The sequence below is a fragment of the Emys orbicularis genome, chromosome 2 (genome assembly GCF_028017835.1).
Source record: "Emys orbicularis isolate rEmyOrb1 chromosome 2, rEmyOrb1.hap1, whole genome shotgun sequence".
NCBI classification, from domain to species: Eukaryota; Metazoa; Chordata; order Testudines; family Emydidae; genus Emys; species Emys orbicularis.
In genome coordinates, this window is record NC_088684.1 from 15,162,482 (window position 1) to 15,180,417 (window position 17,936).

The 17,936-nt window shown below is 41.4% G+C and overlaps 1 protein-coding gene across 1 annotated transcript in view; it reads left to right on the plus strand.

The window, feature by feature from the left end:
- Positions 1-17,936, plus strand: part of ZFAT (zinc finger and AT-hook domain containing) — a 151,300-nt gene that overhangs the window by 102,392 nt on the left and 30,972 nt on the right. The window contains exons 12-13 of the mRNA XM_065398805.1: positions 6,646-6,784; positions 13,878-13,996. Coding sequence (XP_065254877.1) covers positions 6,646-6,784; positions 13,878-13,996 — 258 coding nt within the window. The remainder of the gene's footprint in view (positions 1-6,645; positions 6,785-13,877; positions 13,997-17,936) is intronic.

The following is a 17,936-nucleotide window of genomic DNA, read 5'->3' on the forward strand; positions in this document are numbered from 1 at the left end:
TACATGCATACAAATAGGAGGAATGTATTCAGTAGCTCATAACCTTTACAGAGATATGTTACATGGCATATGTAGCATAAAACATATTCCAGTTATGTCATATATACATTCATAAGCATATTTCCATAAAGCCTTATGGGGTGCAACGTCACAAGTATGAAAACATTTGTAACAAGTTCTTTTTTGTTTGTAAATGTTTCTTTGACAAAACTGGTAGGAGATTGAGATAGATGCTTGAATTCTGGTTTCATTGTTTAAAAATAAATATTTTATTTTGGGACAAAAATATTTAAAATGCAGTACTTGCAATATAGCTTTGTCCTGGTAGACCACAAGATAGAATTTAAATTATCATGGCCTGCCACCCTACTGTCAGCCTGCCTTGCAATTGGAATATCCAATGAATTGTTAAGAGATTAGTTTGTCAGAGATCCTTACAAAATAAAGTGTGTTCGTGAGTGCACTCCTGCCTGTGGGATCATTGCATGTGCATAAAACTCAAGTGAAGATATACAGTCATGTGGTCTGTCTATTTAATTCTAATCTATTCTATTTCTAAATCAAAGTGGTATCTAAGCATTTTGAGATGGTAGTTGAGCCAGGAAATGGTGGTGAATGGCAAATGGTTTTTGTAATTTTGACATTAAAGAATTTACAAAAAAGTGTGCAGGAATCTGGGATGATCAAAGTTTGGTCTCTGTTAGTGAGTTAATCCTTGTTTCCTTTAGCTTGCTGCCTAATTGACATAACAGAGAGTTCTGCAGAGTATATAGCAGATAGTTTCTGGTTCTGGGCAATTCCAAGTCAAGGCCTCTTGTTACAAGTAGATCCGTTTTGAAAGGAATTCCAGAGTTCCTGCAGCTGAGCCTGGTATGGCGAAACAAAACAGTCTAGTCAGCATGAACTGATCTGTGCTAATACGATATTTCTAATATGTGCATCACCATATCAGCTAGACAGTAGTCTTGGACTGTTTTGTTTAGGGCTCATCTCTTTATTAAAATGATAGAATAACAGAATATTTTCACTGAAGTCTAGAGGAAACCTTTTTCACTTCACAGGAGATACTGTGTGCATCCAGTTGCAGAGCCGTAGTCAGTTTATTCTGTTGTTTGTGTGGATTTTTCACACAGCAAATGGAGAGCAAAAAGCAGTAGAAAAATGTGACTGTAAAACTCAAACAATTAGCAAAGGGCTTGGGTGCAAATGTGCCAGAAAGTACTTTTAACTCATGTTTGGCTATATTAGATTTTATGTTGATGGTGACCCTTTAAGCAGTCAATCCATGTGTGTCACCATGATTGTCTCAAAACGGTTCTGTGAATTTATTCAATCTCTTATAACATGCAAGTCAGATTTACCCAATTGATTAGAATTATTTTGTATAGGTTTACTAATCTGCTGTCATACAGATATTGGACTCTGGTGAACAGTCAGGCTCTCAGATGCGCACACAATACTGATTCTTAAAGATCAAGATTTCTTGGTCTTTTGTCACAATCAGCAGAATTCATCTTATTCCAGCAATACTGCAGCCTTCTGTCTATCTCTGGTCCTTTCTATGGTAGGGAAATAATAAATTCCCCATCAGTGCTCACACCAGCTCAGCCCTATCAGAGCTTGCAGTGTTGGGAGCCATAGCATAGTAGGGCTTCTGGTGTTACAACAATGTTACAAAACCTCGCCTAGAGCACATAGATCGACATTGTATTCAGAAACTCCTGCAGCAAACAGCAGCCCTTCTTTCTATATTTGGGCTCCTAATGTTGCTAACACTGGTGAAGCTGTGAACAGATATTGACAACGGGAGGTCGTTTTTAGAAAAATTCCCTACTGTGGATAGGGCTTCTCTGTGTGTGTCTTTCTTCCTTGCACTCCTACCCCTTCAGAAACCCAGCTTTTCATATTCCCTACTGAGTTGATAAGCAATTAATTATAATAAATTACAGTATTCAAGTTTCAGAAGATGACATCACATTCTATCCATACTATTGGTTACCCTTAGACAAGTGTGGAGTAATTGACCCAAATTTAAAGAGGTGGTTGTTTACTGTGAATACTTTTGACAGGCTAATTAGCATAATTAGCACAGCAAATACACAATTGAAATCATTAACTGCAGAGGGCAGACTGTTCAGAGAGCTCTTTTTAATTACCTGGAGAAATACAGGTGAAAGCTCTGCTCTTTGTGTGCTACTATGTTACAGATCAAATAGATCTGATCCACTGCTGATTAGTATGTAATGACAAATTAACTTTTTGAAGCTTATATCCTGTGTTACAGTTGGAGAATGACTTTAATTTGCCTTATTTTCAAAATAACATGAAATATTCATGGTGAAGCTGGTAATGATGCCCATTAGAAGACCCTCTTGAGCATAAATATATTTCAATGTTTTAAGCACTATTTAAAATTTTTAAATGTTGGCGCAAAGTTCAGGCAGTGTGCTAAATCAGCTGGATTCCCCATATATTTTTTACTCTGCCTCTCCATAGAAAGATAGGATGCATTTAGAAATTGTTTGCCTTTGTTTAAATATTTTTTTTTTTAAAACAAGGTGTACAGTACAGTTTTAGTATTTCTGTTTACTTACAAGGTTTACTGACATTTCTCCACCTGTTTTGTAAATGCATATGTATAATGGCAGTTTGTTACTGGCATCCTTCTACCCTTCACATATATTGTCTTTGTGAATATGTCAGGTTAATATTTAATATTAAGCACCATGGTGCGCACATATGAAATAATGGGTCTAATTTTCAAAATTGTGTGTTTAAAGTTTGGCACATAAATAGAGATTTGGATGCCTAAATAAAAATTTTAGCTGCTTAACTTTAGGGTACTATAATTGAAAGTTGGGATAAATAACACTTCTGTAGAGTCTTTCTTTTGTGGCTCTTTAATGGGGTTTACAAACCCTCACTATGGCCGAGATAGTGGAAAGCCTGGAGCAGTAGTGGGCCAGGAAATCTCCGCCCCATAGTCACTGCTGAGCATACTCCTGGGAAAAGGAGCTGTATAAAGAGAGCTCCAGAAATCCAGGCAGTGAGGCGGACAGAAGCCATTTCCTGGAGGACACTGTTCTGCAACAGTAGAAGAAGAAGGTCTTACCAAGAAGGTCCAGCTGTGACCTTTCCTCCTATTTTTTGATATCACCCCAGAGGTAGGGAGTACCATGTGCAGGGCCACCAGAGGGTCACCTGCATCCATTCTGAGACTCTGGGGTTTGAGTAAAGGACTATAACAGAACAGCAGCCATGCACCACACTGCGGCATCCAGTGTGGTATGAAGTGTCCCAATGGCATGTGAGCAGGAGGTGGGTTGAACATAGACCTTGCCACGCTATCACACTTTCAAGGTCTCCCTATCCACCCCAGATTCCTCTATGATTGTCCCTTGGATGGGCAGAAATTGGGGGTTACTGACTAGGAGGTTGACCCAACTGAACCCCGTTCAGGACACATTGACCTAAAATAGATCCTGGAGCAGGAGGCCCTGCCAGTAGGCCTGCTGACCAAACAGTCCCTGCTACAGGCTCTGAAAACACGTTGCAAGAATTAAGCCTCACAACATATCTCTGGTGTAGGTAAAAGCAAAGCAGATCTACACTATAGTTAAGGATGGGAAGAGAAGAACACTTCATCCAACTGGAAGTGCAGGGGTACTGCAGGTAGAAAAATGTATTTATCCAGTGAATTTGCTAGAAAACTGGGTCTAATGCTTTTTCTCTTGCATAAAGCACTATGGGAATACAGTACTTCTATACTCCTCTGTCATTAGACCTCAAAGCACTTTGCAAACATTAATTAGTTTAGCCTCACAAAACCACTTTACAGATGGGAAAACAAGACTCATAGACTCATAGACTTTAAGGTCAGAAGGGACCATTATGATCATCTAGTCTGACCTCCCGCATGATGCAGGCCACAAAATCTGACCCACCCACTCCTCGAATAATTCTCTCCCATGACTCAGCTGTTGAAGTCCCCAAATCATGATTTAAAGACTTTAAGTCGCAGAGAATCCTCCAGCAAGCGACCCCTGCCCCATGCTGCGGAGGAAGGCGAAAAACCTCCAGGGCCTCTGCCAATCTACCCTGGAGGAAAATTCCTTCCCGACCCCAAATATGGCGATCAGCAGAACCCCGAGCATGCGGGCAAGATTCTCCAGCCAGACCCACATTGACCATTGATACTAATTACCAGCGATGGCACGTTATTGACTTATTGACTAAAATCACATTATCCCATCAAACCATCCCCTCCATAAACTTATCAAGCTTAATCTTAAAGCCAGAGAGGTCTTTCGCCCCCACCGTTTCCCTCGGAAGGCTATTCCAGAACTTCACCCCTCTGACGGTTAGAAACCGTCGTCTAATTTCAAGCCTAAACTTCCCGACGGCCAGTTTATATCCATTTGTTCTCGTGTCCACATTAGTACTAAGCTGAAATAATTCCTCTCCCTCCCTGGTATTTATCCCTCTGATATATTTAAAGAGAGCAATCATATCCCCCCTCAGCCTCCTTTTGGTTAGGGTAAACAAACCGAGCTCCTCGAGTCTCCTTTCATACGACAGGTTTTCCATTCCTCGGATCATCCTAGTAGCCCTTCTCTGTACCCGTTCCAGTTTGAGTTCATCCTTCTTAAACATGGGAGACCAGAACTGCATACAGTACTCCAAATGAGGTCTCACCAGCGCCTTGTATAACGGAAGCAGCACCTCCTTATCCCTACTAGAAATACCTCGCCTAATGCATCCCAAGACCGCATTAGCTTTTTTCACGGCCACGTCGCATTGCCGACTCATAGTCATCCTGAGATCAACCAGGACTCCGAGGTCCTTCTCCTCCTCCGTTACTTCCAACCGATGCGTCCCTAGCTTATAACTAAAATTCTTGTTAGTCATCCCTAAATGCATCACCTTACACTTCTCACTATTAAATTTCATCCTATTACTATTACTCCAGTTTACCAGGTCATCCAAGTCTCCCTGCAGGATATCCCGATCCTTCTCCGAATTGGCAATACCTCCCAACTTTGTGTCATCCGCAAACTTTATCAGCCCACTTCTACATTCGGTTCCGAGGTCAGTAATAAATAGATTAAATAAAATCGGACCCAAAACCGAACCTTGAGGAACTCCACTGGTCACCTCCCTCCAACCTGACAGTTCACCTTTCAGTACGACCCGCTGCAGTCTCCCCTTTAACCAGTTCTTTATCCACCCCTGGATTTTCATATCGATCCCCATCTTTTCCAATTTAACCAATAATTCCTCATGCGGTACCGTATCAAACGCTTTACTGAAATCGAGGTATATTAGATCCACCGCATTTCCTTTATCTAAAAAATCTGTTACTTTCTCAAAGAAGGAGGGCCAGATCCTGAGCCCCACTGAGGCCTAATGTACATTTAAAAGTGTTGCTAGCATAGTTTACCAGGAAAACCCTCCTAGTACAGATACAGTTTACGCTGGCAAAAAAGCACTTTCTTGCCAGTACTTTTTATGCCTGTTGAGCAAGCAAAATAATCTGTATTGGCAAAAGAACTTCTGTGCTGATATAACTGTGTCTACGCTAGGTCTTTTGCCAGTATAGAATTGTTGGAAAGAATTGATCCCCTTATAGCCATTTCTATACCGGCAAAAATTTCAGGTAGACCTTGGCATAAGGCTGTTTTGCACCAGGGGTGCTGGAACTATGGGTGCTGGGGGTGCAGCAGCACCCCCTGGCTTGATGTGGTTTCCATCAGATACAAGGCTTACAGTTTGGTTCAATGGCTTTCAGCACGCCCATTATAAAAATGATTCCAACACCACTGTTTTGCACTACTCTGGAAGCTTTGAACCTGTCTCATCTAGTTAGTTGAGGATTCAGCTGATCTGCAGGAATCTCCCTGTGAATTAGAACTGCCATAGCAGCTCATACATCGCCCACTATCCAGACATGAACAGACATGAGCTGTAAAGCATTACAAGACCGAGTACATTAAATTTACACTCAAGAAATATGCCATTAAATTTTCAGAGCATTCATTTCACTGCTATATAGTTTAATAATTCTAAAAATGCCTACATTGTGACTTTCTTAATGCTTTCAACCTGCTCTACAATGCACTTGTAATTTTATAGACATTACCAAAACAAAACCCCAAAAACTTATTTATACATAAAAGTAATATTTATTTACTGACCTGTACTCAGTTACTCCTGTCCTCCCTTCCCCTTTCAAATCAAGATTATATATTGCCTACAGCAGTGAGAGACCCTGATCCTACTCAAGGTGGTAAGCAGTGTATTTGAGAGCATGCCTTTGCCTGATCAGACCCGTAATTACCAATTGTGGAAAATAATTACTTAAAAACACAGTGTAGGTGTTTGTACTTGTGAAATAGTGTTGTGAGGATACATAGTTTATAGTAAGCGATTAAAAAAGCAACACATTTTCTGTAAGAGTTAGCTAAAACATACCTGTGTGTTGGTTTGAAAGGTCAGCTCCTGGAATAAATGAGACAGATATATGCCCTAACCAGTGTGAACCCTCTTGAATTTTGGGGAAGTTTGAGTCTGAATACTGCAGCTTGGACCCATCTATACAGAAAGCAGATGTGTATGACCAATTGTAACTCTCCTTTTTTTTGCTAGCCTTTCCGTTGTGCACACTGCCATTATTCCTGCAATATGTCTGGCTCCCTGAAGAGGCATTACAACAGGAAGCATCCCAATGAAGAGTATGTTAATGTTGGTACTGGTGAACTTGCTGCAGAAGCCCTTATCCAACAAGGTAAATTTCCAGTTAAAAGCAGCACATCTGTCTGTTTATTTTCACTGTTGAAGCAAAGTTGATTTGAAGGTGAACATTGAGGAGTGAGTTGCACAGTTTAATTACATGTGTGAAAAAGTATTTCCTTTTCTAGGTTCTGAAATGGCAACATTATGATTTCATTCACTGTTCCCTTATTCCAGGGATCGGCAACGTTTGGCACGCGGCCCGCCAGGGTAAGCCCCCTGGTGGGCCGGGCCAGGCCGATTTGTTTACCTGCTGCGTCCACAGGTTTGGCCGATTGCAGCTCCCACTGGCCGCGGTTCACCGCTGCAGGCCAATGGGGGGTGCTGGAAGCCGCGGCCAGCACATCCCTCGTCCCGCAGCCCCCATTGGCCTAGAGCGGTGAACCGCAGCCAGTGGGAGCCACGATCGGCCGAACCTGCGGACGTGGCAGGTAAACAAACCAACCCAGCCCCCCAGGGGTCTTACCCTGGCGGGCCGCGGGCCAAACGTTATGAGACAGGGTGAACAGAAGTTCTCAATCTGTCTTCTCTACAGCATTCATTATTTTATATACTTTTATGAGGTCCCCTCTTATTCATCTCCTGTCTAAGGTAAACAGTCCCATCTTTTCAATCTCTTTTCAAATGAGTAATCAGCTGATAAATTTTCATGATAGTTTTGAAAGATTGAGCTAATCCTGAGATGAGAACTGAATGGCTGAATGGCACCAAATTAATCTCCCAATAAACAAGTCAAGTCAAGAAAGGTAAACAAGTGCAGATCTGTTGTAAATGGAAAGGGCTTTGGCCTCACACTTAAGGATAATTATTCAGAGCATTGAATGGGGTTTTTAACCATTCAACTCCCATTGATTTAGGGGGAGATTTTCAAAAATCAATTGGAGTTAGGTTCCACTGCTTAGTGAAGAGGGAGAAACAGTAACAGGAAACTTGGAAATGGCAGAGATGCTTAATGACTTCTTTGTTTCGGTCTTCACCGAGAAGTCTGAAGGAATGCCTAACATAGTGAATGCTAATGGGAAGGGGGTAGGTTTAGCAGATAAAATAAAAAAAGAACAAGTTAAAAATCACTTAGAAAAGTTAGATGCCTGCAAGTCACCAGGGCCTGATGAAATGCATCCTAGAATACTCAAGGAGCTAATAGAGGAGGTATCTGAGCCTCTAGCTATTATCTTTGGAAAATCATGGGAGACGGGAGAGATTCCAGATGACTGGAAAAGGGCAAATATAGTGCCCATCTATAAAAAGGGAAATAAAAACAACCCAGGAAACTACAGACCAGTTAGTTTAACTTCTGTGCCAGGGAAGATAATGGAGCAAGTAATTAAGGAAATCATCTGCAAACACTTGGAAGGTGTTTCCCTCCCAGCTAGGGATAGCTCAGTGGTTTGAGCATTGGCCTGCTAAACCCAGGGTTGTGAGTTCAATTCTTGAGGGGGCCACTTGGGGATCTGGGGCAAAATCAGTACTTGGTCCTGCTAGTGAAGGCAGGGGGCTGGACTCGATGACCTTTTAAGGTCCCTTCCAGTTCTAGGAGATGGGATATCTCCATTATAAAAAAAAAAAAAAAAAGTAATTAAGGAAATCATCTGCAAACACTTGGAAGGTGGGAAGGTGATAGGGAACAGCCAGCATGGATTTGTAAAGAACAAAACATGTCAAACCAATCTGATAGCTTTCTTCGATAGGATAACGAGTCTTGTGGATAAGGGAGAAGCTGTGGATGTGGTATACCTAGACTTTAGTAAGGCATTTGATACGGTCTCGCATGATATTCTTATCGATAAACTAGGCAAATACAATTTAGATGGGGCTACTATAAGGTGGGTGCATAACTGGCTGGATAACCGTACTCAGAGAGTTGTTATTAATGGTTCCCAATCCTGCTGGAAAGGCATAACGAGTGGGGTTCCGCAGGGGTCTGTTTTGGGACCGGCTCTGTTCAATATCTTCATTAACGACTTAGATATTGGCATAGAAAGTACGCTTATTAAGTTTGCGGATGATACCAAACTGGGAGGGATTGCAACTGCTTTGGAGGACAGGGTCATAATTCAAAATGATCTGGACAAATTGGAGAAATGGTCTGAGTTAAACAGGATGAAGTTTAACAAAGACAAATGCAAAGTGCTCCACTTAGGAAGAAAAAATCAGTTTCACACATACAGAATGGGAAGAGACTGTCTAGGAAAGAGTACGGCAGAAAGGGATCTAGGGGTTATAGTGGACCACAAGCTAAATATGAGTCAACAGTGTGATGCTGTTGCAAAAAAAGCAAACATGATTCTGGGATGTATTAACGGGTGTGTTGTGAGCAAGACACAAGAAGTCATTCTTCCGCTCTACTCTGCTCTGGTTAGGCCTCAGCTGGAGTATTGTGTCCAGTTCTGGGCACCGCATTTCAAGAAAGATGTGGAGAAATTGGAAAGGGTCCAGAGAAGAGCAACAAGAATGATTAAAGGTCTTGAGAACATGACCTATGAAGGAAGGCTGAAAGAATTGGGTTTGTTTAGTTTGGAAAAGAGAAGACTGAGAGGGGACATGATAGCAGTTTTCAGGTATCTAAAAGGGTGTCATAAGGAGGAGGGAGAAAACTTGTTCACCTTAGCCTCTGAGGATAGAACAAGAAGCAATGGGCTTAAACTGCAGCAAGGGAGGTCTAGGTTGGACATTAGGAAAAAGTTCCTAACTGTCAGGGTGGTTAAACACTGGAATAAATTGCCTAGGGAGGTTGTGGAATCTCCATCTCTGGAGATATTTAAGAGTAGGTTAGATAAATGTCTATCAGGGATGGTCTAGACAGTATTTGGTCCTGCCATGCGGGCAGGGGACTGGACTCGATGACCTCTCGAGGTCCCTTCCAGTTCTAGAATCTATGAATCTATGGCCCATTCACTTTCAATCGGAGTTGAGTGCCTCACTGCCCTGTCTTTGAATATCTTTCCCTTTAATGGCCATTTCATTGCTAAAGCCCTGTACGCTGCTCTGAAACTGTTGGGGTTATTACTTCTCCCTCTTACCTATGCAGGTGGGGTAAAAATAAGCTTGGTTTTCATTTGGAAATGGACTCTGCACTCTTGACTCTTGAACTGAAAGTCTGTTCCACTCTCAGACAACTGTCTTGGTTTCCAGAGTGGAAATTAATTATCTTAGTTGGCCTATATGGCCAACTAATATTGGTGAAAAGTGATTGCCTTAGCTTCTTGCTTGCAGCTGCAGTCGATTTGCATTATGTAAGCTGCTATGGGATATCAAATAAACTGGAAATTGGAGAATGTAGGAAATGCTTGACATTCAAGATTAACCCTCAGAACCAAATCAACAATCAAGGGAAGAGAGAAGTGTGTTTATACATATATATCCGTAGCATGAAATAATTCTGTTCATTGCAGATTTTTCTAAATCTAAAAGCTTTCATTCATTCAGTTCACTTCTTACATCCTTTTTATAAACAGTGGGCAGTGCTGCTAGTTCCTGTTGTCTGATTATTTACATTTGATAGCCACCATGTTGTTAATTATTTATTTAGAAACCATAATTCTTTCTTTGCAGAGTAGCCCTACCCAGATGCTGCTAAAGCAGATAGGTACAAGTCTACTATCTCCCAAGAGAGGTTTTGCTATTGTACACTTGGCAGATAGACCAAAGCGAACAATCTGATTGTGCAATCAGATAGCTTGTTGAGTATGAAGTGTATTTAGAGATTCAGGAAGCACAAAGCTCATACAGTTCTGGTTCCTGGAGGGGAATAAAAGGGAAACTCAATTAAATATTATGTTGCATTGTGTTGAAAGTGCTGAGCTGTTTGGTAGAGTCACATTTCTTATTTTATTTTTGATCATTTCTGAGGTTTTTGTTTTTTTCCATTTTGAATGGAACATACAAAACTTTTTTTAAAATAAGTGCCTTTTGGAAACTTTAGAATTTCCCTTTTTGTTACAGAATAGATACCAGAATAATGCCAAAATATTAGATAATGAATAAAATATAATTCTCCCAAGCATGTCATTATTTCTAAAAAGCATTTCCAAATTATTCTTTTTACAAACAATCCTTGTCCATCAGAAATGCTAAACCACCTTTAAATAACACTGAAATTGTGACACAAGGAAAAACATTCAGAATTAAAAGTTGAGACTCCATCTTTTAACTTGTATAAATACCTTAATTGAAAATGTTATTTTCATGTAGACTATTAAACGCTTCCCAAAGCCTTCTGAAAGTGCACATACAGTACAAGAGGTGCAATGCTAATCATTCAAGGAATTACACAGCCAAGTGACACACAGCAGTATTTTATTTTTAGACTGCTATTAGAAATTTATAGCAGCAGTGAATGGCAGAAAAGCAGATACTTTCATACACTCAACTTTATAGAATTATATAACTTACAACAAAATTGATTTTTTTTTAAATGTTTAACAATGGAAAATTAATATTCTAACAGTATGTCCAGCCGGCATAGGGCTCAAAAATATCTTGTGATACACTCTACACACTGTTTTTAATGTGTTTTTTTTTTTTTTTTAATTGCTTTTGGAACCTTGGTCACTTGCCTGGTTAGGTAATCAAACAGGAAAGCATGATATGGAGATAATCTCCAGATCTTGGGAGTCAGGAGGCATGGATTCTGTCCCCAGTTCTGCCTCAGACTTTCTTTGTGACCCAGGACAAATCACTTATCCTTTCTTTGTCTAAACTACAGATGACCCGCTTCCCCTCTCTTCACCCTGTTTCCCTCATATCTATAGTCTGTCTTGTTCATGTGGCTTATAGACTTTATAGGAAAGGGACTTTCTATTTCTGTGTTTGTAGAGCATCATGCAATCACAGCTGGGGCCTGTTGGTGCTACTGCAATACAGATAATACCTATCTCATGGGGATGTTGTGTCAGTAAATTGTTTTAAAAGTGCATTGAGATCCTGTGATGGAAAGTGCTATGGAAGTATATATTACATTACATTATATTATAGACACCAATATTGGTGTCAAAAGTGGATAAGGTATGTCATTCACTGACCTTTTCTATATCTGGCCCAAGTATTTAATGAATTGAGTAGAAATTAATTTTCCTGAGCTTCGATGCCAATTAACTGACACAGTTGTACATTAGCAGTTTGCGTATTTCCATTTGTTGTTCCTTAATTAGTCACAATGACAAAAGTTGCAGCTTTAATTAACGTGGTGTAATGTTCTAGTAATTTTAATTTAGAAGTAATATAGAAAGGTCTTTCTCCTATTAATGGAATACTGTGTGCAATGAGAACTTGGCTTGTAATCAGCCTACCAGAGTACACATCAAGCATTTAATTAGATAGCACTAGCAGGAACCATCAGGGTAATGGATGATGATTTCTAGAGGGCCATCTGGTGGTATAGTACTTAAGGCACAAGGAGCTCCCCTAATATTTATATTTATATTTAATTGAATGTGGTTTACTCATCTGATACAACACACTGTAGTATTCAATCTATTTGTGTTTTTGGTTTAGTGAGGGGGAAAAAATCCAGTGAAAACAAACACTAGTTTGCATGACTGCATGCATCTAAGTTCTGATATTTGATCAAATTACTTTCATAAGAAAAAAGGCAAAAAATTGGTGAAATCTAATGTAGAAAGTGGAAGTTTATGATTTTGTCATACTGTACTAGTTCTTTTAATTAAGCTGCTGTGAGGACAGACTGTAAACAATGTACCATATCCGTTTAAAGACCATAATGAAAAGATACCTGTATTTACACTTTTAAAATGTTAAAATAAATCTATAGTTCAAACTCACAAAAGCAAAGATATTTAGGGTATGGTGCAGTTTCCATTGTATGTTGTCCTTGTTTTACTTTGGTATTGCAGAAGTCCCAGAAAAGTGAATAATCTTACTGGATGTACTGCTATGAAGTCTGATAATGCTGAACAACAGCCTTAAGGGAGATTATTATTTTTTTTATTAACAAAACATGGACCCAACTCTGGGAACATTTACAATATTAAGAGCATGACAGTATTTTAAAAAATGGTCAAACATCTACTTGACAGAGAACTCCACCACTCATAACATAAAAGCACTTCACCCCACTAAGGCCTTGCTTCGTACTTTGAGGGCCAAGAAACTGGGGCTGTATCAGGAAAAAGGGGAAACAACATTCAGAGACAAAGGCTGCTATGGCTCCAGTCCTGCAAGATGTTGGGTGGAGCATCCAAATTAATCTTATCTGCTGGGATTATACATAATGAGGAGGTATTCAGATACCTTGTTGATGAGTTCATAAAAAAAACAATAGTCTCTAAAGGACTGATCATGCTTTGAAGAGATGGAAGATATGATCTAATAGCCTTTCCCTCTCCCTAAATATTGTGATTCACATAGAAGGCTTTATATTAGAGATGGGCCTAAATCAAAACTCAGAATATGGATATCCCCAAACGTGGAGGAATTTTGGGTGTGAATCTAGATGTAAACTTTTGGCTCATGCCTATCTCTGCTTTTTAGATTTAAAATCACGGCACGAATTCCATCTAGAAACAAATTGCTAGCCAGTACAGTCTACAAAGTATAATTGTATAAGTGGAACCAATGCATTCTGCACTTTTCTTTTAAGTCTCTAGTAATTTTTTTGGCCCAGCAGTGGGATGTGAAGGTCAGGATCAGTGTAGTCCTCTTTGGTGGAGAGGTTCATCTCTCACACGAGTGCTCACCGTCCTTCAAAGGGTTTCCAGTTGTGTAGCAAACAGAAAACACAGGTCCTTGCCCAGTAAATAGTTTGTTTACATTCTACCCTGGGGCTCACATGCCCCTCACAGATACATAAAGTGGGTGAGGAGCAGATCCACTCAAACTTGTACCATACACATTGAAGTGGTTCAGCTAGTCTGATTATATTTAAAATAATAAGTGTTCAATACACAGAGAAAGCAAAATCTTATGAGGTATTGCTGGTTAGGTTGACAGAAAAAGGCGCAAACTTGAGTAGTCCCGTATGGCTTTCTTGTATCCCAAAAAATGTAATGGTAGTAAGAGGGTACTCTCTGGGATAATTGAAGTGAAGTGAAATTATACCAAAAATCTTTTGTTTTTGTTTTTTTCCCCAGGTGGCATTAAATGTCCAGTTTGCAGTTTTGTGTATGGTACAAAATGGGAGTTCAACAGACATCTTAAGAACAAGCATGGCCTGAAATTAGTGGAGCATGACGGGGAAGCAAAGTGGGAGGTAAAAACAAAATTGCTACATCTTTGCCCAAAAATTTCAAAAATCTCTAAAGATAAAGAATGTGTGTGAAAAGTGTATTATGGACTTCCTTACATGGTGGAAAGTTGTCTTCTCTCTATTATCTCTGGCTTGAATGCATACAGTTAATGCATACAGTGCAATTCTGCACTAAAAAAATTAAAATTCTGCACACAATAATTTCTGCATATTTTATTTGTCAAAATAACACTATATAATCATGCCAGTTTCAATTATTTTGCTAATTTATTTCAAAATACCTGTCAGCAAGTATGTCTGTAACAATACAGACACACACAAAATTTCCCCCAGGAGTAGAGAGTTATAGAAACCCCTACAACAACCCACTTCCTGTTTCTTTGCCCCCTCCCCACCAGAGCCCAGATGCGGGGTGCCCCCCCACCCCAGACACTCACACCCCTTCCCCCAGAGCCCAGTTGCAGGTCCCCTCCCCTCGCCCAGACACCTGCGCCCCTCCCCCTCCAGAACCCAGCCGTGGACCCTCCAGCCCAAACACCTGCACCCCTTCTTTCCTTCCCCCCCAAAGCTCAGGACCCAAAAGGAGAAACATCCTGATGCTGGGTCCTGAGCGTGTGTGGAGTTTCCTGCACGCTGCCTCCTTCCTTCAGGGCATGTTGAGAACTGCAGTTCCCAGGAACCCTCCAGTTCCCTCTCCCTCCCCTGGCAGTGTCTTCTATTTGCCAGCTGGGCTCTGCTGGGTACAGCAACCCCTACTGGCGGCCAGCAGCTCTGCAGACCATTTCGGGGGGGCGGAAGGAAATTCTGCATGCACAACATTAATTTCTGCTCAAATTCTGCATGCACAGCAGTGCAGAAGTCCCCCAGGAGTAATACAGTGCTAAGGTTAACTACTGTAATGTCTAGCAGGATTAACAAGATAACAATTCATGGTTCTTCAAATACTGTCCGTATGGGTGCTCCAGTTCAGGTGCGCCTGTACTCTACATCTTTGATCAGAGATTTTTGGTGCCTGTGCCCGTTTAGTCCACACATGCAAGCTCACACCCTCATGCCCTGTGCCAAAGGTGTAAAGGGCCATAGACGAACAGCCCTCAGTCCCTTGTCAACGTCCTTTGGCCTGAGATGGAGTCTGCTGTGTGCCTGTTCTCTTTAGTACTGTATTTAGCAGTTAGTTAGTATGTAGTTAGTTCTTTGATAGTGTTTATGGTTGTTGAAACAGTTGTTCCCTTTTATCTTTTTCCTTTAAAAAATTATTGATAGACATAGATTGATTTAAAATCTTCTCCTATTAAGGGGTCATTTTTGTTATTTTGCTTGGAGATGCTGGGCTCTTGGGATTTAAAAGGTGGCTATCCTGATAAGTGATGGGCATTTTCAGTGCCTCCACTCTTTGGGAGACACTCATCTTCCCAGTGAGTGCAGGATCTGCACTTCTTTCAAAGGTAGATCCCGAAAAAATGGGGAGATCAAGTTTTAACTCCTGATTATGAAGCAAGCCTTAAGACCAGCTTCAGATCCAGGGGCAGAGGACCCCGCCCCCCATACATAGACCTCCCAGTACGGCTAGTGCCCTGTCCACCCCAAGATCTTGGTCATTGGAGGCCACTTGAGATCTAGGCTGTACTGGTTACATCTACAGCACTGAAGACCTAAGCAAAGGTAGCATCGACATCTGCCTGTATGCAGAAAGAGGTAAAGACAAAACCTCTGAGAAAGTCTGGGTCACCGATGCACAAGAAGGCTACGGAGACCTCGGTCCCAAAGGGAATTCCGTGCAGGCTCTGAGTGCTTTCTGTACTGCAAGGACAGTGAAGACGGATTCAAGGAGTCAGTCGTCAAACTTGGTACCGAGCTCAGGTACCCATACCCAGAGCTGCAGAGCCAATTCCAGGAGGATTCTATGCTTGTCCCCAGATAACAATCGGTACTGATAACCTGGAAGTCTATGATACCAAAGACTGTTCAACTGCCTATGTTACTGTAATCGGAGTCGATTCTTTCCAATACCAAGCACTGGGTGCCAGCTACCTTGGTACCAAAGCCATCCTCTACAGGTTCTCGCTCGACCCATTCTTTGATGCCATTGGTACCTCAAGAATTTTGATACTTTAAGGACTTTCTTTCAGAGTGGTAGCTGTGTTAGTCTGTATCAGTAAAAACAACGAGGAGTCTTGTGGCACCTTAGAGACTAACAAATATATTTGGTCATAAGCTTTCATGGGCTTCATCAGATGCATGGAGTGGAACATACAGTAGGAAGGTATAAATACACAGTATATGAAAAGATGGGAGTTGCCTTACCAAGTGTGTGTGTGTGGGGGGGGGGGTCAGTGCTAACGGGCCAATTCAATTAAGGTATTTGAGCTGGAGTCTCCTCTGTTAACTGGTACCGGTGGTTTATCCACACCGAGACTTACTCAGTTGCCACCCCCCATTAGCTAAAGTACCATACTCACTGTTGTCTACCATTCAAGTTGAACAGTTATTTTCTCTTCTCCCCCCCCCCCCCCCGGAGTATGCTGAGAAGGACTCCTCAGACTCTCAAATATTGGTACATGGTTTCCCTGTCTACTCTAAAACACATAACTCTGTCTCTTACACTGATCAATTGGCAGAGAATAGACCTCAAACGATACCCACATGGCAAAAACACAGATGGATGCCTCCACCCATATCCTTGTTGGAACCCTTGGGCATTCTTTTGTCAACAATTTGCAACAATTCTTCACACCATCAGAGGGAGCAAAGAAGGGGTTATTCCCCTCAACCACCTCTGCCACCAGCTATGCTAGAGGAGGAGACCTTGGAGGTGCAAAAATCAAGAGCAGACAAGGTGTTGATGCCTCTTACAAATATTTCCTCTTCATTGCCTGATGAAGCTGTGATGCCTCCACTGCCATCTATGGCCGATGACTTCAGGCAGTTCTAGGAACTGATTAAGTGAATTGCTGAAATGCTTCAGATTCCTTTAGAAGAAGTTCAGGTATCCCACCATAAACGCCTGAATATTTTACATAGTTTAGCATCCATGAGGATTGCCATTCTGGTCAGTGAAACTCTTATGGAACCCACTAAGTCTGTTTGGCAACCCCAGCTACCACACCACCTACCTACAGAAGGGCAGATAAAAAGTATCCGTCCATGCCGGGGAATCAGAATCTTAATTTTCTCACCTGGATCCAAACTCCTGTAGTGGAGGCTGTTAATGAACAAAGCAGACAGCATACCTCAAGGTCCACCCTGTACAGAAAGGACCACAGGAGGCGTAATATTTTTGGCTGCAAATCTTACTCTTCAGCCACACTTCACTTTAGAACAGCAAACCATCAGGCACTCATGGCCAAATTTGACTGTTTGAATGGCAACAAATTCTATTACTTTATTGATCATCTGCCAGAGGAACATCATGACCAATTTCAGGCCATTATTCAAGAGGGTCAGCTCCTGGCAAGATCATCACTCCAGGCCTCCTTGGATGCTGCTGACACTGCAGCATGTTCAATGCAGTGTTCATGAGAAGAGCTCTTAGCTCCAGCTGTTCGGCTTCCCAAGTGAGGAGCAGAGCACCACTGAGGACCTTGCCTTTGACAGTCACATGCTCTTCGCACATTTGACAGGTACATCTCTCCACATTCTAGAGTACTTGAGCTATGTTAAGATCCTTGGGAATTTATACTGCTGTGTAAATAAAAGGAGATTTAGCTGGTCTCAGACAGCATAAAGAGCATGCCCAACCCCGTATTCAACTTATTGTGGAACATCTGAGCCCGAGCCAAGAGACCAAAATACTCTAAAAAGAAACCTCCCTCAGCTACAGCTACCTCTTCTCAGCCATCCACAACCTCCAAGTGACAGTTTTGATGGCTTGGTCGAGAGACTCAACCACCCGATTGACTAGGATTTACAGCTGCAACATCATACCCCCACCTCCTTTCGGATA